The 25,419-nt window shown below is 38.2% G+C and overlaps 1 protein-coding gene across 1 annotated transcript in view; it reads right to left on the bottom strand.

Moving 5' to 3' along the window:
- DNAJC12 (DnaJ heat shock protein family (Hsp40) member C12) overlaps positions 1–25,419 on the bottom strand; it is a 39,251-nt gene that overhangs the window by 6,183 nt on the left and 7,649 nt on the right. The window contains exons 3-4 of the mRNA XM_090278090.1: positions 23,112–23,190; positions 12,279–12,418 (exon numbers count right to left, since the gene is read on the bottom strand). Of these exons, the coding sequence (XP_090134216.1) occupies positions 12,279–12,418; positions 23,112–23,190 (219 nt within the window). The remainder of the gene's footprint in view (positions 1–12,278; positions 12,419–23,111; positions 23,191–25,419) is intronic.

Raw genomic sequence — 25,419 nt, forward strand, 5'->3', positions numbered from 1 at the left:
CTTTAAATGGTTAAAATAGCAAGTTTTATGTTATGCCTATTTTAACACCAAAAAACAATGAGACTGTGTGTCTTGGGTCAGGCCAGAGGTTCAACCCACTACTATTGTAACTATTGTGACTACTATTGTGACCTTCCATTAAGCCATGATCAATGCAAAATTGACATTAAATTTTCTGGCAATAAAAATATTAGAATTCTGGCCCTGTCTGGTGTGGCTCAGTTGATTGAGCTCTGGCCTGTGAACCAAAGGGTTGCCAGTTTGATTCCCAGTCAGGGCACATGCCTGGCTTACAGGCCAGGTCCATTTGGGTGCGTCTGAGAGGCAACCACACATTGATGTTTCTCCCCTTCTCTTTCTCCCTCCCTTCCCCTCTCTCTAAAAATAAATAAATAAAATCTTTTAAAAATATATTAGAATTCTGGATTATACATCTTCTCTTTAAGAGAACACATGGGCCCTGGCTGGTGTGGCTCAGTTGCCTGGAGCATCACCCCATAAACCAAAAAGTCATGGGATCGATTCCAAGTCAGGGCACACGCTTGGGTTGCAAGTTTGGTTCCCAGTCAAGGTATACTAGAGGCAACTGATAAATGTTTCTCTCTTATATCCATGTTTCTCTCCCTTCCTTCTCCTTTCTAAAATCAACACACATGTCCTTAGGTAAGGATAAAAAAGAAGAAAGAAAACACATGGCATGAAGCAGATCAATATTTACTATGAAATATTTGTCCTAACTTTAAGTAAATTCAATTTATGTGAACTTTTCTAAGTCCAGTTATCCTCAAATAATAATAATTTTCTAAATATATTTCCATTTATTTTTTTAAGGATAATGTGAAAGTGTACATGAACACTATATGGAAGGTTTCTGGAATGAAACACAAGAAACTGCAACAGCGGCTTTCTGAGAGAGAAGAGTAGAACTGGGGTCTAGAATTAGGATGAGCTCACTTTTTATTACATATCCTATTGTACTATACTGATTTTTTTAAACAAAAGTGTGTTATATTTTTAATTTACAAATTAAAAAATCAGTTGTCATAAATCAAAAATTGGGTATTGCCTACTGATATCTGGTAAAAACTTTTATATTTTTAGACATAACACAAGATCCAAGACCCCTGAAAACTCTCCTCAGGAACCTGATATCATATTATGTTGACTATGCTGGCAGAGGTCAGTCACCCAGTGATTTAACTGTGTGATTTTGCCGGAGTCACTCTGGCTATGCAGGGTGGGATCTAGAATAAGGGGAAAATAAAAAATGGGTCTTCAAAACGGAAGCATTTGTTGGGTCAGAGGACTAAGGAACAAAGGTAAAAGAGCTGCTTTTCCCCATATCCTTTTGTACCTTCTCCATTTTGTGTCCTGTATATGTATTTCCCATTAAAATGTTTAAAATTGGATAGATGGGCGGATGGATACAGAGTGAGGAAGAGAGACTGAGTTTGCTGTATCAAGAATATATCGATTAGAATAGTTAGCCCTCATGTCAACCAAAATAGTCAATATAACTATTTATTTTCCTGACATCCAGAATATTGCTTTCCTGAACTGGGGGGGGGGGGGGGGGGGGTATCAAAGCAATCAAAACAAAACATTGATTTTCTGAAGTCCAAGGCTTATTGAATTAGCTCAGAAGTTGACATTTTAAAACTGTGCCAGAACTACAAAAGCAGCTGCCTCTACTACACACGCGCCCCATGACGCAAGGGGCATCTTGCTTTTCATCTACAGCGCACCTGAACTGATCTTAAAATACTTGGGTTGCCAACTTCTGCCTCAGGGCACCACTTTATTTACCAGTTTCAACAAAACAATATAGGGAGGCGGAATCTGAATATTAAATTCATGGCCATGTTGCCTCACCAACTTTTTTTTTTTTTAAGAAACCAATCCCTGCCTTATAAGGCTGAGTGGCCATCACTGGTTTCTCTGCTGAGGTATGAGGTACGGGGAGCGGGGGTGGGGGGTGTTCATCAGCACATCAGCATCTTAAAGAACTTAGAGACACCACAATTTCTAACCAGCACTAATGCTGGCCTCTTAGCAAAAGCCAGGAGAAGCACCTCTCCAAGAAGAAAAGTGCAAAGGAGTAAAATGCCATCTTAGAATCTTTTACATAAATCTGTTCATCACAATTTTTAAAGAAAATTAGGAAATGGTAATGACATGGTGTTAATGCATAATAGCCATAAAAATGGCATGATCTCAACTATATTAAGAGATATATTCAAATATAGGTATATAAATATATATGTAGATACATATACATAAAATATAGACTGGAGGGTATACAGTCTTGTGCATACTCTAAAATCAAATATATTGAAGCCCTCTGCTCTAATCCAAGCAGAGAAGTTGCTTCTTCCTGTAACAGGGGCATCTGGCTAGATCACTGGGGAGCAGGAAGAGACCCCGAGGAAGCAGGAAAGGCTGCCCTCCCTGAAGTGGGGGAGGAAACCCCAAGGCAGCCTGAAAGAACCTGCCTTCGCTTGGAGAAGAAGAGGGGAGCTATAGGAGGGCGCTGCCGCAAGCAACAGTAAACAAGTTGGCGCACAGGCATGGTTGCCCGAGCAACCGAGCAGCGCAGTGCAACCCAAAAGAAGGAAGTTTGCACAGAATATGAACCAGGCTAGTGGAATGTTGGAGGCAAAAAGACCCTCCTACCCGCTTCTGAGTTATGGCAGCAGGAAGAGGGGCAGAGACACTGTGTAGGCTAAGCGTGGTGGATGCCAACCTAACTTGGCTGATAATTTGGACACTTGCACCTTGGGTGGGATTTTGGGGTGAAAGATACGCACAGAGGGCATGTGGAAACGCGTCACTTTTTCCTTCCCCTCACTAACCTGGTTGGGGTTCACGGATTTAAGCGTTTGGGCCAGTGAGCCCTGAAGACCTCATGGTCTGATGGCATTTCCACACCCTCCCAGTCCAAGAGGCCGCAGCGGTGCTGTCAATTGGCACTGTACTCAGTCAGCCATGAGGACTCAACAGCCAGCTGATGGCCAGAGGGACCAGGTGTAGGCCCTGAGCCGGTGAGCCTCAGCTGGAAGAAAGGGCAGCACACTGCAAGTAAGATACTGGCACACATAGACTCCAGAAAGATCCCTGAGTGCAAACCATGACCAGGAACCAGCTAAGCCACCTGTATATCCCAAAAGGCAGTGTTTTTAAATGGGAGAAGGAATTCCAGGCACAGCCTTGAACTGATCTGGCAAAGGTGGAGGGGTTATTTGTCTTTGGATATTTTTAGAGGGAATGGCAGCAGCCCGTTATTGTTCTAAAATTGTACAGCCTTTGAATAAAAGACTCCTTTCTTATTTCACCAAACCTCTGCCTCTGGAATTTGTGGGTGGTGGGCAGAACCCGACATGGCTGTAGAGTAGCAGTCCCACCTTCAACCTCTCTTCCCAACTTCAAGGGAGTATTATCCTGAATACCCTTCTCCAAAAGTAACCCACTCGCCCCAACATCCAAGAATTACCCCATAATGCAATTTCTGCCACCATTCAGTGTAACTGGCACTCACACTAACAAACAAAGGGGAGAAAGCAGTGGAAAGAAATGCATCAAACTGTTAATGTGATTACATTTGCATGGCAGGATTATAAAGTTATTTTTTCTTTTATTTCTATATCTTTGGTGTTTTCCAAATTTTCTATGACAAGATAATATACGTGTGTGTTAAGCAAAATGGTTTCTAGCACTTGACTGACCTACCTACCATCTTAAGAAACAGTTGCTCTCCGTGACCTCCGGTTCACCCCAGGAAGGGTGGGCCCAGTATCACCTGAAGGAATGAATAGTCTTAGATAGATAAGTAGGCCCATCAAGTTGCTTACTACCTTGGAGTGCACAGCTCTTAACAAGCAGGTGCCACTTGCTGTGTGCCGAAAGGCTATACCTTTATCAAGCCACCATCCCCTTTTGGGTTTGGAGATCCAAACTCTTAATGCCCTGCAAGACTTTGCTTCTGTCCATAAGTTCCCTTAGTTAACTGTTTAATTCTGAAGTTATCAGCCTCTTTCTTTGGTCTCTCGGCCCCACCCTCCTTAAGGAGGTCGGTTTCAGACCAGGTCAGAAATTTTTCCCGGCAATATGTATAATTAGAAAAAAATTAGATTTTAAAACTTAAATGCACTAACAATTGCCAAAATATACAGGGATAGGGGACCGGTCCTCATGGCAATGGTGAATGTAGCTCAGCCCTGGTTCTGAAAACCAACAGGCACAAGGCAGCACACAGGAGCCAAGCCTGCAAATCAGATTACCCCAGGGAATCAAGCCTGCATTGTATCTATACTGCTTAAAAGCTTGCTTTTGCTAAAAAAAACTTCCTCACCCTGAGCTGAAAAACAGATGTTTAATGTATAACTTTAAGGTAACTTCTCAAGGTCTATTCTGAACTATTTTAAAGACAGGATGTGGCCATCTTTATTGTTTCCTTGCATGCACAACATTCTTTTCTTTATTATCTGTAAGCAACAACCATCTAAAACAACCTTAGCAAAGAGATTTGGAACTTTGTTTGATGTGATCTGCCCAGAAAGGGATTAAAAGCCCGTGATGCTCTCAGTGATTTAGAGAGTGACCGTTCTGTCCCTTTTCTCTACCCGATTAGTGCAGTCCATGTGATTTTGTTTGTCGTATCCACAACACCGCCGATACCGCTGGTCGGAGTCCAGGACATACAGGGATGGGCAAAAGTAGGTTAACAGTTATGACTCCACAAAATAGTTTATTTTTGTATTATTATTTATTAATTGTTGTACTATTTTCCATACAAACAACTATAAATCTACTTTCCTTCCCCCACCCCATACAATTGAGAAGCTTCTGGGTTTTAGCAAAGAGCTGGTTACAAAGTATACACTTCACAACCCTTTGCTAAATTGTAAATGTAGGTGTTGTGCATTTTTCTGTAAGTTTTATTTCAAAATAAAAATGTTAATTTTAAAAAGGGTTAATAGCCTCAGCTAGTGTAAAAAATAACCTGCTTTTGGTTGGTTAGGGTCTATTGTAGCTGTATTTGTTTGGCTTCTTGAGTTTTTTGCACATGCACAGAATAGTAGAGGCTGGCAGTGGCTTCCTCCATGGAGCGGAAAGAATATTGGGAAGGTTAATGAGAAACAGTAAGAAAATCAAGAATTCAGGGCCCAGAGAGCTGAAAATGTGAGCTGTAAGTGGCACAGATGGCCTGTGCACGATGTACTGACTCTGGGCCTCAGTACTTCTCTTTTGGAATAGAAGTGCCTACATTATGCCCTAGATGGGTGCTGAGGACTAATGACTCCCCTACAGTAAATGCTTTCAAGGCCCTTAGTGAAAAGCTATTTAGATAGTAGTCTTACTCATCCATTCCCTTTATGTATTTTATTATCAGCCCCCATCTCTGCTGATCCCAATTAATGAAATACCCAAGCGGAAAATCCAAACTATATCAAACCCATACAGGTACCTCTCATGCTTATGTCAGGCCTTCAATCCAAGGACTGGCATGAGAGCAATGCTAAGCAGCCTGGTTTGCTGGGACACAATTAGATCACTCATTTCTGTGTTCACAGAACTTACTTCTCAGCTCCACTAGGGTATTAGTTGGGCACAATAGTTAACATCAATTAAAGTATTGTGCAGTCACTCAATTCAATAGAATGAGCACCAATAAAAACATCAAATGATAGCAGTTGATAGAGAAAAGAGGAATGCTAGTGTGGGGAGAGTCTGGAGAGTAAAATTATGAGCTGCACCAGACAGCAAATCACTGCATGCATGGAGTGGACTAACACTAAACAGACACCAAGCCTGGGTGCAAAGGCTCCTGTCCTGTGTTGTTGTTCTGCCTACTCAATTAACTTGTTTATCAGCTTTCTTCAATGGGTGGTTTGGTCTTTTTTTAATCTAGGAAGCCATTTTCTTAAATTCTGTACCCTGGTCAACAATGGAATATAAAAACGTGGTGCCTATATGCCAGTAAACATTGAGACAAATAGGGGGGGAAAATCGGTGGACTTAGATGAGTCATGGGTCAGCTAAATAACCACTCAAAATTGATGGGTTATTTTTATCCTGGATCTCCATGAGCACATTTTTTTAACTCGCCTGGGTGATTTCTGGCCTGCTTTTGGATAACATCCAATTAGGACAAACTGCCTCTGAATAAGCCCAGAAGGTATTGAACTGCATGCCATCTGGCCAGGGGACCCATGGCTCTACAAGCATAATAGGAAGCTTCCCTGGTAGTCTGCAGCCAGCTGGACTCATCCCAAGGACACTTTGTCCAGCCAGGAGCAGCAGAGAAACAGGTACACATGAAAGTGACTGGCAGTCCAACAAAGCCTTCCATAAACAATCAATTTGTCAAACAATCAGTTCATCAAAAATGTGTTTCTATTTAACTCTTTATAAAATATAGAGCAATTTAAATGGCATGGGACAGTTTTACAGCTTAGGAGAATTTTTCTCAGAGCTTTATTTGGACTGTGGCTTTGCTGCTACCACTTTCCCACAGCCATCCTAAAGGCATTCTGCCTTATATTTTGGACCTAGAGGGAGACCCATTCATATCCTGAATCCCTTGGGGTAAAACTATTCAGCCTGACAATGATGAATTTCCCTAAGATTCTTTGAGTTAGAAAGGCATCTGTTTTCAAGTTATTCCAAGATCCCAAAGGCCCTGGTTACAGAAACCCTCACCTCATTACCCCATTTTTTAACCAACATCACATATCTAAATTTAAATTTGCAACACATTCATTGACCTCAATGAATTCTTAAAATATTTTTACAAATTAAACTATTAGTAGAAACTTCTAAAAAGAAAAAAAAAGAAATAACTAATGAAGTAACAGGAACTTGGCGTGGGGAAGAAAAAAAAAAACAGTTACAGTTTCATCATGCTTGGAAACTAGAAATGTGTAATCTGAGGAATTCTCCCAATGGAGATTCCTGCGATAATGAAGTTGTGTGTGACGCTGCAAATACACATTGTGATTTGTCCTGCCTTGAAGGTACTGGGACCAATGTTGCTCCCTACCAATGCTTTTCCTTCAAGAGGGATTACATTGCTCAAATAACAAACAGAAACACAGGGTTTTTGATGTGAAAGGTTAGGATTTTATGAGATTTAACACTATAAATGTGAAGGGCAAGAGAACGTGCTTATATGTTTTAGATAAATGTCACCTACCCTGTTATAGCCATTTTATTGTCAGAATGGCAAGTGTAATATATATACCTAACCCAAACACCCTAGTGGTGATGTTTATCCACAAAAGGATAGACCACAACCTATTAGGTGATGAACAATACTAGGGAGACAATTATTAATTTTTTTAATATACTTTATTAATTATGTTGTTACAGTAGTCCCACTTTTTTTCCCCTTGTTCCCCTCCTTCCAGAACCCACTTCCCTCCAGCAATCCGACCCCACTTAGTTCATGTCCATGGATCAGGAATAGGAGTTCTTTGGCGTCACCTTTTCCTATATTATTCTTAACTTCCTCCTGTCTATTTTGTACCAATCAACTATGCTTCTTAATCCCTGCACCATTTCTCCATTTCTCCCCCTTCCACCTCCCAGCTGACAACCCTCCAAATGATCCCCACACCTATGATTCTGTTCCTATTCTGGTTTGCTTCATTGGATTTTGTTTTTATTCTTTAGATTCAGTTGTTAATAGTTGTGAGTTTGATGTCATTTTAATGTTCATAGTATTGATCGTCTTTTTCTTAAATAAGTCCCTTTAACATTTCATATAATAATAGCTTGAAGATGATGAACTCCTTCAGCTTTACCTTGTCTGGGAAGCACTTTATCTGCCCTTCCATTCTAAATGAGAGTTTTGCTGGATAGAGTAATCTTAGTTGTAGGTCCTTGCTTTTCATCACATTGAATACTTCTTGCCAGTCCCTTCTTGCCTGCAAAATTTCTTTTGAGAAATCAGCTGATAGCCTTAGAGGCACCCCTTTGTAGGTAACTCTCCACTTTTCTCTTGCTGCTTTTAAGATTCTCTCTTTATCTTGAATCTTTGGCATTTAGTTATGATGTATCTTGGTGTGGTCCTCTTTGGGTCTAGCTTGTTTGGGGCTCTCCGTGCTTCCTGGACTTGTATGTCTATTTCCTTTGCCAAATTTGGGAAGTTTTCCTTCATTATTTTTTCACATAAGCTTTTGATTTCTTGCTCTTCCTCTTCTCCTTCTGGCACCTTTATGATTTGGATGTTGGCACATTTAAAGTTGTCCCAGAGATTCCTAAGCCTCTCCTCATTTTGTTCAATTCTTATTTCCTCAATCTGTACTGGTTGACTTTTTTTTTCTTCCTTATGTCCCAAATCATTGATTTGAACCCTGGTTTTCTTCCCTTCACCATTGGTCTTGTGTTGATTTTCCTTTGTTTTATTTAGCATAGCCTTCACTTCTTCCCTTATGCATTTTCCATACTTAAGCATGTCTGTCAAGCCTGTGAGCATCTTTATCACCAGATAACAGACTTAAGCATGTCTGTTAGGTTGGCTATCTCCTCCTCGCTTAGTTCTCCCCCTGGAACCTTGATCCCTTCCCTCATTTGGGCCATACTTCTCTGTCTCCTCATCTTGACAGGCTTCTGTATTTGTTTGCCTCTGTGTCTTGGGTAGAGCTGTTGCACCTGTTATGTTGTAAGGGGCAGAGCCTTAGGTATTCATCTGTATGCACAACCCATTTCACACGTTGTGGTGCTGTGAGGGAGGGATCTGAGAGGGAACAATGTCACTTGCTCAGTACTTGCCCCTTTTCCAGGCACTTCTCCCACTTCTGTATGGGCCTGGCACCTCTCTAGCCATTGCCCTGGCAGTCATTCCCAGAGTGGGTGGGTCTGCGAACATTCTAGGATTCTTGAGGCCCTTTAAACAAATGGACTCTACTGAGAGACTTGCAGTTCCTTCCTCCACCCCAACCCCCACTGGTTTGCACAGTCAGAAGCAATGAGGCTTTATTTTCCCTAGTGCTGGAACCGTGAGCTGTATAGTCTGGTCTGGTGTTGGGACCACTCCCCAGGTGTACCTCCCCACTTTTTAAAATGTATTACTGCACTTTCTGCCAGCCTGCTGCTGCCACCACCACACTGTGTCCTCTCTGCCTGGTCTCCACCCCTCCTACATGTCTGGCTGAGTATTTCTTCTTTATATCTTTGTTTGTTGGACTTCCATGCAGCTCGATTGTCTGGAACTTCTGGTTGTCTATAGTTCTGAGGTAGTTGTATTCCTTCTTAGTTGTGGAGGGAAACACAGCGTATCCGACTAAGCCTCCATCTTAGCCAGAAGTTGATGCTGGAAATCAAGACTTCTGATTTGACGTATGTTTACATGCCTCTCGGTCCAGGTGTTTAATGATCCGAGCAGCGAGCTGGATTCGCTGGTGCCGACAGTCTCTGACTGCTCAGGCCTCAGGATCTTAAAGACATCCTGTGACTTAAAAAGAATCTTGCTGAGTACTCCATCTTCCCTGATGTTGATAAGGAAATCAAACAAAACTAAGTACAAATGGTGTTTAACCTTGATTGCTTTCTGAACAGTGCATCCGTTCCTTAGCCCTAAAAGAATAAGTGATTGGATTTCTGTTTTTCTGTCTATAGATGCTATATAGACTTGTCAGGAAGTGTTCTCTTCAGTTGACCTTTTGAGCTTCCTCTGTTGTAAGTTTCAAGTACATTGTAATCATTCCCGGGATGTGCCTGTGAGCTCATTCCTGGACCCTCCCTGTTGATTAGAATATCTGCAAAATCCAATAAAAGGAAGGTGCTTGCACTGCTCAGGGCTGATGGTTTGAGCGAGCTACAGTCCTCCGTGCGTACTAGCCATTCATCCTGCTTGCTGGAATTATCTCAGCATCCCCGACCATATTCAACACTTCAAGAAGTCCTTAATTTTTATGGAGCATTGAATGTGAAAGGATGAACAAATGAAATGAATAAATGCAGAGCAACGATTAAAATGCTACAGAGAGAGGTGAGGCTTTCACATGCAGTGGTCACTGTGAGGATGAGAACAGATAGGAATGAAAAGAAATTGACAGAACGTATAACAAATGAAGTAGAAAATGCATGAAAGTTGGCTTACGGTATTTAAAGTCCACTGGGGAAGAGAAACAACAGCAAGTGGAAAGCAAAATGGTTTGGCCCAAACAAAGAATACTGTTCTAGAAAAAATATCGCTGCTGATATAAAGCAGAAAGATATGTGTCTCATCATTTTTGGACTATAATAAGAATAAATCCAAAACCAAATGCTAGCCCTGGATACTATTTAAATTTCACTGACAAAACAAATGATGTAGTCAGTAAGATCTAAAATGTAATTATTGTAAGACCTCAAATAGTTCATAGTTAAGCTAAATTCAAAGCCAAAATGGTGTGTTTGGAGACAAGAAATTAGCATTTAATGGAAAGATGTCAGCAATATAAATTAGAGCAGGAATTTAGAGAAGAGGTGTCTTTTTTCTTAATCCAAGTTAACTTCATATTAGTGGTTAAAAGTAAGTAACAGAGTTCAGTGGATCATAAAAAAAAAAAAAAGAACTATAAATCAAAAGGCATTAGGCCCTGATAGGTGTAACTCAGTTGATTGAACGTCAGCCCACAGAGTGAAAGGTCTATTCCCAGTCAGAGCACATGCCTGCATTGTGGGCCAGTCCTCAGTCAGGGCATGTGCTAGAGGCAACAAATCAAGCAACCGATCAATGTTTCTCTCACACATCGATGTTTTTCCCTCTCTTTTTCTCCATCCTCCCCTCTCTCTATAAGGATAAATAAATAAAATCTTTTTTTAAAAGCATTAGAATAGCAAGGGTCACTAATTCAGTTGCAATTATAGTGTGTCACACACAGCAAAATGGAAATATGGTTATGCAAAGGTGGTAAGATGATGTTTATTTAGTCAGTGCTAACAATGGATTATGAGAATACACAATATAAAAGGAAAAAAATCTTACTTTTGAGTATGTGAAGTTAAGTCACTATTTTTAAAATATTTGTTCTAGTTATTCAGGGCATATAAGGAGGGGCAAAGTAGGTTTACAATTGTGAGTACACAAAACACAAAAGTTATTCTTGTATCGTGATATATTATTTATTGTACTATTTTCCATATGAACAACTGTAAACCTACTTTTACCCTACCCTGTATATTTAATAATAACATGGTTAATTCTTCATAAATAATTAACCCACTTAAATGGTAATAAAAAAATAAATAATAAATAATTAACCCACTTAAAGAAATCATATGAATATACACTCATTCCAAAATGAGATGAAGAAAACAGGTTACATTTTATGTAGAGTGGCTTTAACAATATACTTTGAGAGTTTTGCATTGTTTTTCCCCATTATTTCAAAGACCTTTCTTTACTATTATAGATCTTTTATCAATGGAAAAGCAATTTGCTGAAGTCTTCTTAAAACAAAACTATTAAGAAGGCAATTTAAATGTAATACTGACAGGCTGTAATTTAAAACAAGTGAATTATTTTGTAGCCTAATTCTAACAAAAGTCCCTGAAGACTTGCCTATAACGTAACTTCTGTATTCTAAGTCTCATGTCATAGAAAAGTATCCCTGTAGAAAAAAAGCTAGATAGTAAGTTATGCTTAAGAATATAGAAACTTTTAAAATTACATTATCTCTGTAATATACAAGGTCAATGCAAAAACAAAATAAAACATATAACACAGTAAACATAGCGATTACTTCAATATTTAGGTTTTTTTATTGGCATGAAAAAAAGTAACACAATAGTTTAAAGCCTCTCTGCATCCATCCAATAATTCTTTCATCAGAATTTATAACAAAATAATTTATAAATAATTTATAGCTTTCTTGATTAATCAGACCCTGTTTTTTTATGGAGCTTATAAGTCTCAAGAAGAGAACAGGCTAATATGAACTAAAAAGATGTAGGCATCAATTTACAGTTGTTCAAAATTCAGCAGTATTATACAAGCAACTTGAGAAGCATAGGTATCAGAATGTATAAAACAATAAATGATAATGGGGAGTGTATATGACAAATCAAACATCCAAAGAGACTCACAAACACAGTCATAGTCTCTTCTGGAACTGATCCACTGAATTTCTCTTCACTGGATTTTGTGGACACTGATTGAGTTCTATCCAGATTCTACCACCTTCTTGGCCTTCTCCCTCCTAGTTCCTATTGATTCTTTAAGCTACTGTGTAAATCTAATCCATAGGCAGCCTGAGCTTCATAGATTCACTTCATCCCAGGGAGAAACCTACCGTTTTCACCGAGTCACTCAAAGCTTCCCACTGCTGGAATGGCATCGCTATCTGGCTTCTTCGCCAGTGGTCATAGCGGGCTCGACTCCCTTCATTAGTCAAAATCTCCTTCGCCTTCTGCAGTTTCTGAAAAGTCTCCACTGGAAAACAAATCAAAAGATGAATACTTCTCTCTTGGAGGTATTATTTTACACTCCCAAACAATCATACTGATCTCACTGGAATATGTCTCTGCTACTTACCAGCTGTGTGACCTTGGGCCATTTCATCTCCTCAAACTTAGTTTCCTCATTTGTAAAGTGAATCATAAGGACAAGTGAGATTATGTATGTAAAGTGGCTGGCCCACTGTTTATCCACTCCCTTTACTGAACTCCAGTAATGTGCCAGTTTCTGTGCCAGGTGCTGATGGCACAGGTGAGAAAAATAGACATGATCTGTTTAGTGGGATAGACATTTACAAACATTGGAAAAATTATAATTCTCTTTACTAGGAAGAAAACTACCATTTCTAGTAGTAGTTTTCAGGGAAGGTAGTAACCAGGCTAGAGGAACATTATAATTAAAAATACCTCAGGCATCTTAATTTAGAGGAAGGAGAGAATGCCAATGTGGCTGGAAGACACGAGGCCAGTAGATGAACAATGAGGGATAGGGCTGCAGAGTAGACAAGGACCCAGTATTCAGGACATTAGAGGTCATGCTGAGGATTCTGGTCTGTTTTTTGTTGTAAGAGCAATGGGAAGCTATTGAGAGGTTTTAAGCACAAGAAATAACATGGTATATGGTTAATAATTGGTAGCTTTGTCACTGGTCTATTTGACCACATGGCATACAATGGAAACCTTTCATGGCCCTGTTGAAAACACTTCCAATGTCACTTCTGCTCCTCAGTGAAGCTAAAACTTTCTGTAGAGCCTGGCAGTGTGACTCAGTTGGTTGGAGGGTCATCCCATAAACCAAAAGATTGCAGGTTTGATTTCCAGTCAGAGTACGTGCCTAGGTTGTGGGGTTAGTCCCCAGTTGGAGGTCTCTGGTCAGGGCACATATGAGAGGCAAACAATCGGTGTTTCTTTCTCACATTATGTTTCTCTTCCTCTCTCTTCCTCCCTTTTCCTCTCTCTAAAATCAATAAGCATGTCCTCAGATGATGAAAAAATAAATTTAAAAAATTTTTCTATAGAGCAGAATATAAAATCAATATGCAAAAATCAATTATTTCCATACATTAGCAATAAGCAATCTGAAAATGAATTAAGAAAACAAGTCCATTCATGGTAGCAACAAAAAGGATAAAATACTTAGAAAAATGCTAGCAAAAGTACAAGACTTATACACAGAAAACTACAAAACACTGTTGAAAGAAATTAACTTGCTAAATAAGTAGAAAGATATCCATGTGCATGGATCAGAAGACCTAATATTGCAAAGATGGTAATACACCCCAAACTGATCTACAGATTCAACACAATTTCTATCAATACACTGGCTGCCATTTTTTGCAGAAATTAACAAGCTGATCCTAAAATCCATATGCAAAAGCAAGGGATCCAGAATAATCAAAACAATCTTGAACAATTAAAAACAAAGTTGGAAGAACTCACACTTCCCAATTTAAAACTTTCTACAAAGCTCCAGTAATTTTTTTTAAGTGTGGTGAAATATTAAGAGTCCAGAAATTAACCCTTCATTTACAGTCAACTGGATTTCTACAAGAGTACCAAGACAAATCAATTGGGGAAAAAATAGTCTTTTCAACAAATGATGCTGGAACAACTGATATCCACATACAAAAGAATAAAGTTGGATCCCTACCTCACACCATATGCAAATATTGACTCAAAATGGATCATAGATCTAAATGCAAAAGCTAAAACTATACAACTCTGAGAAACAAATATTGAAGTAAATCTTTGTGACCTTGGATTATTAGGCAATGGCTCCTTAAATATGACCCTCTAAGTGCAAGCACAAGCAATAAAAGAAAAAATACAAAACTACTTCATCAGAACTAAAAATTTCCACTTCAAAGAACACTTTAATAAAGTAAAAAGATAATCTATGAAAGGGGAGGAAATATTTACAAATCATAAATCTGATGAGGGATTTATATCTAATATTTGTAAAGAACTCTTACAACTCAATGAGAAGACCATTAACCTAATTTTAAAATTGGCAAGTGATTTGAATAGACATTTCTCCAAAGAGGATATACTGTATAAATGGTCAATTAGCACATAAAAAGATGTTTAACATCATTAGTCATTGGGGAAATACAAATCAAAACCACAGTGAGATACCAGTTCAAACCCACTTAAAAGGCTAAAATAAAAAGACAAATACAAGTGTTAATGAAGATGTGGAGAAACTGGAAGCCTCATACATTAGAGAAAACTGTAAAACAATGTAGCTACTTTGAAAAACCATTTAGCTGTTCCTTATAATGTTAAATGTAGAGTTACCATATGGCCCAAGAACTTCAACTGTAAATATAGCCAACCCTTTGTATCTCAGGTTCAGCATCCATGGATTTAACTCACCATGACTCAAAAATATTCAGAAAAGCTCTGACTGGTGTGGCTCAGAGGGTTGCACGCTGTCCTGCAAACCAAAGCCAGTTGATTCCAGGTCAGGGCACATGCCTGGGTTGAGGGCCAGGTTCCCAGTTGGGGGTAAGCGAGAGGCAACCAATCAATGTTTCTCTCCCTCTCTTTCTCCCTCCCTTCCCCTCTCTCTAAAAATTAATAAAATCTTTTTTAAAAAACTACTTGCTTAAACATTTTTTCGAAAAAAATGTTGCATTGTTGCTAACATGTGCTATGTAGTTAAGCCTACAGTGGTTACATCTGTACACACTTTTTTCCTTGTCCTTATTCCCTAAATAATATAGTAAAACATCTATGTACAAAGCATTTACATTGTATTAGGTATTATAATCATAATATAATTAGGCTATTCAAATACTACCATTTTACATAGTGGACTTTTGGTATCCACAAGGGCTCTGGAATAATCCCCCATGTATACCAAGGGACAACTATATCAACTCAGTAAAACTGAAACAATATGTCCACAAAAAACCTTGTATATTGATGTTCATAACAGCATTATTCATACTAGCCAAAAAGTGAAAACAACTCAAAATTTACAAATGTTCATCAGCAAATAAATGAATAAACAAAATGTAATAAGTCTTAAAAACATTATGCTGAGTGAAATAAGCCAGCTACAAAAGGCCACATATTATATGATTTCACTTATATGAAATATTCAGAAAAAACAAATCTATAGAGACAATAAATAGATTTGTGGCTGCCAGAAGCTTGGCAGGGGAGAATGAGGAGTAATTGCTAATAAGTACAGGGTTTCTTTTCTTTTTCTTTTTTCTTTTCCCAACAATCTTATAAGGTGAATATAATTATTACTATTATTTCCTTTATATGGAATCTAAGGTTGAAGGAGGTTAATGTAACTTGCCCGAAGTCCCAAAGCTTCAGATAATGGAGCCACAATTCAAACCCAATCCTGCCAGGCTCCCCAGATGCTGCTTTGCACTTGACTGCCTTCCTGCCTTCCTGCCTTCCTGCCTTCCTGCCTTCCTGCCTTCCTGCCTTCCTGCCTTGCTGCCTTCCTGCCTTTCCTGCAACGCATATTACCCTCTAATCCTCACTTTCTCCCCCACATCCAGGGATAATAAAACTTCATCATTCATCGATAAGATCCAAGTTGTGCCCTTGAGAGGCTCAGAGTCTAGTTAAGAAAGCAGATATATAAACAAGTCATTTCAATACAATGTGATAAATAGAAATATAGAGGCAAGACTGGTTCTTTATGGAGAGTCAGGAAATATTTCATTAGTTTTCAGTGCAGATAGTCATCCTTGACTCTTCTCTTTCTCTCACATATCACTTCTAATGCATTAGCAAACTTTGTTGGCTCTACCTTTAAAATATACCATCCCACAAAGGGAAAGGTCATGGGTTCGATTCCCGGTCAAAGAATATGCCTAGGTTGCAGGGCACATGTGAGAGGCAACTGATTGATGTTTCTCACACCGATGTTTCTCTCCCTCTGTTTCTCCCTCCCTTCCCCTCTCTCTAAAAAAATAGAAAATAAAAAATAAAAATAAATAAATAAAATAAAATATACCCAAGATCTGACCTCTTGTCACCATGATCTGCCCTGGCTGGATTAGTATAGTAGCTTCTCAATTGATCTCCCTGCCTTTTCTTCAATCTATTATCTACACAGCAGTTAGAGTAATCTTTTAAAAAATAAGTCACATAATATCACTCCTCTGTTCAACATGGCTTCTAATAACTTCCTGTTTCTCTTAGAATAAAGCCAAAAATCCTTACTATGGCTAGTAAGCCTGACATGCTCTGCCTGCCCTCTACTCCCCCCTTCCTTCTCCGACCTCATTTCCTTCTGCTTTTCCCATCTCCCTTTGCTACAGCCATCGTAGCTTTCCTGCTGTTGCCTGACAGTCTTTCAGCCTCAGGCAGGGCCTTGGCACTTGCTGTCCTCTGTCCTTTCCTCCAAGAACACTTTTACCAGGCACTCACATGTTACTTCCTTCAGATACTGGCTCAGATGCCGTCTTGTCAATGGGGTCTTCGTTGACCATGCTGTATAAAATGGCTGCTCATCCCATACACCCCATTCCGTTATCTCCCTTGCCCTATTTACTTTTCTTTTTTCTAATTGTTTTTACACTCACTCAAGGACATGCTTATTGATTTTAGAGAGAGGAAAAGGAAGAAAGAGAGAGAGGGAGAAAACCATCTGTGTGAGGGAGAAACATCAATCCGTTGCCTCTCGCACGCACCCTGACCAAGGACTCGGGAACTGAACCCACAACTTAGGCATGTGCCCTGACCAAGAATCAAACCCACGACTTTTCAGTTTACCAGACAATGCTCCAACCAACTGAGCCACACCATACCAGCCAGAGTTTGTTGTTTGTTTGTTTGTTTTACTTTTCTTTATAGTACTTACCCCCTGACACTATGTAGTTATTTATTTGTGACTTACCAAAATACGTACTCCATGAGGACAGACACTTACTCTTTTGTTCTCTACTGCTTCCCTTGCTCAGGAACAGTATAGCAGGTGCTCAAAAAATATGTGTTCAGTGAATGAAGGCGTGAATGCCTTCTCTTTTGAATGTGAACATAAAAATAATTCCATAGTGCTGTTCCCTGAGCTCTAAGCAACCTAAGAAACCACAGATATCCTTATAACATTTTGTGAATTGTGAACATTTTAATAGTATCACTGCAAAAATAATTAAAATTACACTGATAGTGCTTAAAAATACCTCATGGCAAGTAGTCAAAATCCTCTAGAACAGGTATTAGGGCAAAAGTGTAGTCAGTACTAACTGTACCACCATACCAATTGTGAAAATACTGAAATATTTCTGTACCCCAGCTGGTAAAGAGCTTATCTTCCTGGGTTCCAGTCCCCTAAACACACCACTTCAAGTGTTCCCTTAGCAACCAGAGATGCAGCCTGCCACAGAGAGCACCTCCAGGACCCCACTTCAAGGCTGGACAGCAGAAGTACCCAACAGACCATTAAATATTTAATATCACCACTGGAGGTAGCAGCAATGAACGAGTCAAAGGGAAAAACATAAAGATGGGGCTACTGAAAGCTACAGAAAAACAAAGAAAAAAAGTAAAAGCATCTTGTCATAACAGCTGGCTACAGTGAGCAATCCTTCCTGTTGCCCATAATAATATAAATGTCTCTCTGTATAAATGAAACGTAACTTTTTCCAACAGAAATAAAAAGCTCATTAAATTATCACCACAGATGCACATGCCAGTTACTACTAGAGTAGGGGTTGTTAAGATTTACATATTTATCCATGAGTCACCTTCTCTTTGCACATTATTATTGGCCTGTTTTCTAGAGTATCCAGAACAAAGGAAGCCTGCTTGGAATGATTCTGATGTCAATCCCTCAACAATTGATAAGCAAAAGCAAAAGAGGCCTTATCTTTCCTTTCATGTGGCCTTTTCCTTGTTCCATCCTCTCTTCCCAGCATTTAATAAAAATGAGTTTGGGTTTATATTTCTAATCAAATGAGTCACATAAGATAAATATTTATCAGTTCTGGGAAGAGAGATCTCATTTTGTAAGTTTATACGAGCAAATGATGCTGGAACATTTGAGAGACATTCTGACTTAACTCCTAGGTCTACTTTGAGAGCTCATTTCATAATAGAATTTGTATTATTATGGCCACTTTTTTTTAAATTTCTTTTTAAGGATTTTATTTATTTATTTTTAGAGAGAGGAGAAGGGAATCAAACCGGTGACTATTTGGTTTGCAGGCAAGCACTCAATCCACTGTGCCACACCAGCCAGGGCTATTATGGCCACATTTTAAAAGCAGACACTTACAATTACTTGAGAAATAATAATAATATGATGTCAGAACATGCTTTGAAAAAGTCTGAAGAAAAATACACCAACTGTTAGTAGCAGTTCTCTGACAGAGAGAGATAAGAGCAGACTTTCACTTTCAAAATTATTTATTACTCTATGTTATTTTATTCTCAGGGAAAGAAGCAATAAAAAGTTTTTGAAGTAGGAAAACATTGAAACATTCAAAGATATCAGCAAGGGACAAAGAGATGCCCTTCTTCAAATATCTGTATGTCTTTGAAGCCTGCAAATCAATAACACACTATTTCACAAAAGTTAGACCCCTTTTTTCAGGGTCAAAGAGATGCTTTAAAGCATTGGCATAAAATAGTTACTGTCACACGCATGCATGGGACTGGCATGAACAGCAGCCAGGATCTTTTGAGTTGAGTGAGATAATTTCGATAGTACAACCAGTCCTGCCTCCATTACCCATGCCTGGACAGAAGGGATTAATAAAAGCCTTAGATTTGGAATTAATTTTAAATGCAAGCAAAAAAGCTCTAATGCTTACTTACAAAAAAAGAAAACTATCCCATTTTGTTAAATTTTTATCTTGGAGCGTTGCATAAAAACAAGAAAACGAAGTCCAGTGGATCATAATTGCCAACATTCACTGAGCTCTTCCAGCATGCAGGACACCTCACATAATCTTCATGGCAGACCCATGAAGTAATACTATTAGTCTATCCATTTACCTGTGAGAATGCTGAGGCTCAGAGATGTTGCCCAAGGTCAGCTAGCTTGGAAGTGGGAGCTAGGAGCAATCCTGAGAGACAAGCCTGTGTTCCTATCTAATACTCCATTATGCTAACAAATCAGTAATTTCAATGACAATGGTTGAGACTACATTTAGTGGACCAAAAAGGTATGTATATAAGTTTAATTTCATCTGCCTACAGTTGCTCGACAGGTTAGCCTTTCACTTGAATGAAATACATTTCGAAATCTTTCCAATGTATTCTGGACTTCTGCCAAGCTAAAATTCAACATCTGGGTGAACTTTTTTAACATCTTAAAATATTTTTTATCAGGAATCCTAATCCTTCTTCAAATATGTAAAGAACCACTTAGATTTTCATAAAGTCTTATTCGTCCAAATTGAGTAAATGGATGCTTAAACAGATTTGAAAACAATTTCTACTCAAAGGTTGAATCACCTATAACTGCAAGATTGGCAAGGGAAGATATTGATGTATGTGTATCTTTTCATTTTAAACAATATTTATGCAGTGCAGTGTTTCTCTGAATAAGATGCTTTAAGGTAGCCCATATGTGAAAACTCTCATCACTATGGCAACTAGAAATGGCAATGATTGCACAGTGATTCATCATGTATCCCAGATAGAAACTGTTTTTCAGGGACAGAGAAACAACTCAAAGCCACCTTTCATGGGGAAAAAACCCAGTTAAAGAATAACCTGGGGCTGGAAGTTGGTTTTAAGTGTTTATCAAATGTTTATACTTTTATGTTAGGACATCTATTTTAATATTAACTCCAGCTCAGAGAAGTAATTAATGTCTCCTAAATAAATGTTCATGTATTCATTCATTCACTCACTCAAGAAATTATTTGCACAAAAGACATAGATGGTCTCTGTGGTAGGTACTGAACAAGATAAGCAGGAGGTCTGCCTCACTGAGCTTCCAGTGTGACTAATAAGCAAACAGGCAACAAGGAGATGGTCTGATACAGTTTGCTGCCTGACGTATAGAGAGCTCTGCAAGTCCCACATGAGAGCTAAACTGAGGCCTGACAGTGGAGCGTGACCTAGCCAATCAAAGCAGGGCAGGGAGGTGTACAGGCCTCCGGTGGGGTCCAAACAAAGGAAGCAGCAGGCACTAAGGTCTGAAGAATAGAAAACAGAGCACCTTATGGAACCAAGGTATTTCTAAGTGGCTAAAACATGGACTTGTAGGCGTGGTGAGAAAATGAAAATGGAGGCACAACATGACATGTACCTAAAGGCCCAGCAATGACAAAGAGTGAACTATAGCTGCTGTGCAATAAGGGTAAATACCACAGACACAAGGTAAACCAAAAAACGCCGCACAAAAAAAGAGCACATATTGTATGATTCCATACATATGACATTCAAAACCAGGCAAAACTAATCAATGATAACAGAGATTCATAAAAAGGGGGAGGGTGCTGACTTTGAACAGGACACGAAAAGGGACTTCTTGGGGTGCTGAAAATGTTCCCAATTTTCACCTGGGCAGTGGTTAAACTGGTTAGACATAGACACAAATTTATCAGGTTTACACTTATGAGTTGTTCATGTTGCCTTAAACAAGTTATGCCTTAATAAAAAGGGGAGAAAATCAAATAAGCAAAAGTAATAGTTAAGTATTTAACCAAAAAAAATGACTTCCTATACTAAAAAATGATGTTTATACAAATCAAAGGGATCGATGATTTCTAGAAAAAAATAATAAAGAGTTTTAAGATAAGGGAAACTTTTTGTATCAATCTTTATGTATTTATTCATACTTCTGATAAAAATATCACAGGAGTGAAATCATTATTATGAATACGTAACTATATAGATCAACCCCAAGTGCAGTCAAACTCCCAAAAATCAGAACACGAGCAACACATAGCTCCTTAACACTTGTGCACTCACACACACGCATGCCCACACCCACCCAATGCCCCAACAATCACACAGGCTTAATGTAGACATAACTCAGGGTCTCTCCTCTGGCTTGTCCGCTCCTAGGAAGGGAAACATTTTTTAATGAAGAGAAGTTTCTGTTTTATCATTTGTGCTATGTGGAGTTATAGACAGGTCTTAATCATAAAATTTCCTTATAGAAAAACCGTACATACACATATACTGTATACATACCTATAGTATATACATATAGCAAACATTATCATCAAATTTAAGATAGCATTATCTACCCTGAGGATAGAATCAGGATATGAATACGCAACAGACTTTAACTGCATTGGTAATGTCTTATGCTGAGTGGTATATTACATGAGCATTTATTTTGGTATTCTTTATATATATTGAATATTTTATTTTTCCCATAATTTAAAAGAAAAATCACTATCTCTAGTGGGAAGCAATTAAAGAAGTGCTGTAAGGATCCAGGCACGAAATGATGGTGACCTGCTGTAGTGGCTGTGGGGATGGAGGGAAGAGAGAGATGTGAAAGGTAAATCACCAGTATCAACCAGATGTGGAAAGGAGGGAGGCAAGGTTTTTTCCTTGGCCAACTAAGGGATTGGTGGTTCCATTTATTGAGATGGGGAAACATTAAAAAATGAACAAGATTTTAGAGCGGATGAGAGGAGAATAATGAGTCAGTCCAGTCTTTGAGAGGGCTACTGAAATGTCTCCAAAGAGAAATTTCCATGAAGCAGTCGAAACTCGAGTCTGAAAATGAGGAACAAGAACTAAGTTAGATTTTGGAAACATCAACAAAGAGCTGACGATTGAAGCCACAGACTTAGACTAGACTGTAGAGACAAAGAGGGGAGTAAGCCCAGAAGAGAGTTTAGGAGGGAAACTTAAAGCAGCAGAGAAGGGATCACAAAGAAGAAAGAGCAGTTTAAGAGATTGGAGGAAAAGCTTGAGTGCCTATCCTGGTAGCCAAGAGAAAGGAGTGTTTCAGGAAAGAGGGCATGATCAACAGTGCCAAATTCTGATGCAAACTCCGGGAAGGTAAAGACAAAAAATCAACCATTGGACTTGGCAGCCAAGAAGTCTTGGTGGCTGTTACAGGAGCAGTTTCCAAGTAAGGTGAGAAGGAGGTCAGATTGGGATAAATCGAAAACTGGGTGTATTAAGTAAAGATATCAACTGTGGGTCTTCTTCAAGAAGTTTGGCTCTGAAGGAAAGGGGAGAGACAGAGGAGAAGCAGGAGGGAGAAAGGTCAAGGAAGGATTATTAGTTTGTTAGTATTTTTTCAAGCTAAAATATACATAAGCATTTATGTCTAAATTTATGCTAATAGAATTTAAGTTATCATAAAGGAAAAAACAAAAGTATGAATATATTATCATACATATGGACATGTATCATATATGGAAATATTCAGGTCCCTAAAATGATGAAAACACAGCGAGGTTCTTATCTAAACAACCACCTGGTTACAAACGTACTTAAGTTATGTTAACACTCCAGTGCTGGTGAAATAAGGAATAAACTGGACAAATTGTAAGCCATGAAGTAGCACATTATGCCAGAAAGAAACATGGATGTTAAGTGACTACTACACTTTTCCCTCCCTCCTACCATCCAACAGTGCAAAAACATTGTTTGGCATTGAATGAAAAAATAAGTTTAAGATTAAGAGAGAAAATAAAATTAAGTTACTATTCAATGGCTTTTTAGTTCTATATGCTACTCAGTTTCATGAGAAACAGCTAGTAAATACTTACCCGCTTTGGAGTTTTCAGGATGCTTGTCAGGGTGACATTCCAGGGCTCTGACCTTAAATTCTGCCAGAATTTGTTCAACCTAAAACAAAAATCAATGTTTAAAATAGAGTCCAACTTAAATGTCATGAAGGAAGAAGTTGCACATCAGTCCTTCCCAAAACAGCTATAATCAACCCAACTTTTCATTTTGATCTTTATATTTGTATTTCATCTTTTTACTCTAAGAAATAATGTCCTCAATAACAAAATTCAGAAAGCATCCAATAAAAGTCCCCTGTTCAAATAGTGGTCTGTGATGACAATTTCACGTATTACTGTGTTTAAGTAATGACCCAAGACACCTATGAGCTCAATATATTTAAATGTCAAAAACAGTCAGATAGGTTTATCCTAAGAATGTATAAAAGCTGTATTTATACATCTGAGTTCTTCAAAAGGTGTTTATGCCCTGACTGGTGTGGTTCAGTTGGTTGGGCATTGTCCTGCAAAGCAAAAGATCTTTGGTTTGATTCCCCATCAGGGCACATGCCTGGGTTGCAATTCAATCCCCCAACAGGGTGCATAGGAGAGGAAATCGATCAGTGTTTCTCTCTTACACTGATGTTTCTCCCCCTCTCTTTCTCCCTTCCTTCCCCTCTCTCTAAAAATAAATAAGTAAATAAAGTCTTTTTAAAAGAAAAGGTGCTTAGCCATCATTCGTTATTCAGGGATGACTGTCCAGTTTATAAATTATCCATTATAAAGTTTGTTCTCCCTGCCTTTTGGCCCTTTTCAGTTATATTAAGAACTTCACAATTTTTTTAAATGGACATAGTTCAAACCTGACTATTCTACCAATTAACAGCTTGGTTAGAGATTGTGACTGGGAAAACAGGATTTTCAGCCAAAACTAGAATTACATTTGAGGTCCATCTATGATTTGATTTGATTTCACTCACCCATCTAATCCCTATTATCAGTAATAATTAAGAATTGGCTTTATTAATCATAATTGCAATGACAGCATCAGGAGACAACAATGGGTATGTGGCTCTGGAATCTGATTGCTTCGTTTTAAACCCCAGTTCTGCCCTGAGACTTTAAGCAAGTTATACAATTTCTAAGTGCCTATGTTTCCTCATATTTACATTACACGGATAATGTAAGTAGGGCACTTAACACAAAGCCTGATTAAAATAAAACTCAATAATAATAGCTATTATTAAATGTCATCAGTTAGGTAACATATCTGAAATAATTTATCTAGTTACTTAAAAAGCGAAGTTTTTTGTTAAGTAAGCAGTTGGACTTCAAATCCAATCATCTTTCCTACTGTTTTATATGGCTGAATTCTTCAGGCTCAGGGACCTATTATTAAGTTCTATATTTACTATCCAGTTATTAATAACAGCAAATTACCTCTTGTTTGAGAAATGAGTTCATAAGCAGCTCAGCTCAATACTGTCATAAGATTCATGGGAGGAAAAACATAGGTTTATCAGCTCCATGTCATTCTTAATCAGTTACTATAAAAAATTTCTTTACTAATACAGTCAGACTGTATTAGATATGCATATGTATAAAGCCCAGACTAATAACTTTATTCTTTTCCCTGTTAAGCATCTACTGAGAACCTCCAGGAATAATGGGGAGAGATAGACTTCCTGTTAAGAACTGTAATCAATTGTTTCTTCTTCCTTGGTGCTCCCTTTAACCATCAATCACCGTAATCTGCTTATACAACAAAGAAAATTGAGAATAACTTATTTTTCAACTTAAAAATATTAAACATTCTAAAGATCCTAGTAGGAAGCATTTTATAATTAATAAGTCATTTATGAATAATCACAGTCTCTCTTTGAAAAAATTTCTATCAATGCAGAGGAAAAAGTAAAAGCTCCATTACCCTTCTTACTCCAAGATAACAGGTTACATCCTTCAAGACACATTTTTTACATATATATGTACATATCTTGGGGTATTTTAATAATATGGCTAAAATCATATTTATTTATCAAAGATAGAAATTTTGAATTTTATTGTTATTTGATTCCTATCCCATTAGGAAACATTTTAGTATTAGCTCTTGGAAGCAAATATGTCAAAATGGTTAATTCTCAGTAGTGCTAATGTGTGCAGTTGTTACTGTCTTCTTTATATTTTCTATATTTCGCCAATTTCATATTTTAAAAAATTAAAAATAGTCCACATGTGTCTTTCATTACTTTTCATAGTTTCACTGTCATAAAGTTCATCATAAATCTCTTATGTTGGTTGGTTCTGGTTGAACTAACTAGTCAAGTGGGTTAGTTTGTATTGGACACATTCT

Source organism: Furipterus horrens, unplaced genomic scaffold (assembly GCF_987537825.1).
Source record: "Furipterus horrens unplaced genomic scaffold, mFurHor1.1.pri manual_scaffold_5, whole genome shotgun sequence".
NCBI classification, from domain to species: Eukaryota; Metazoa; Chordata; class Mammalia; order Chiroptera; family Furipteridae; genus Furipterus; species Furipterus horrens.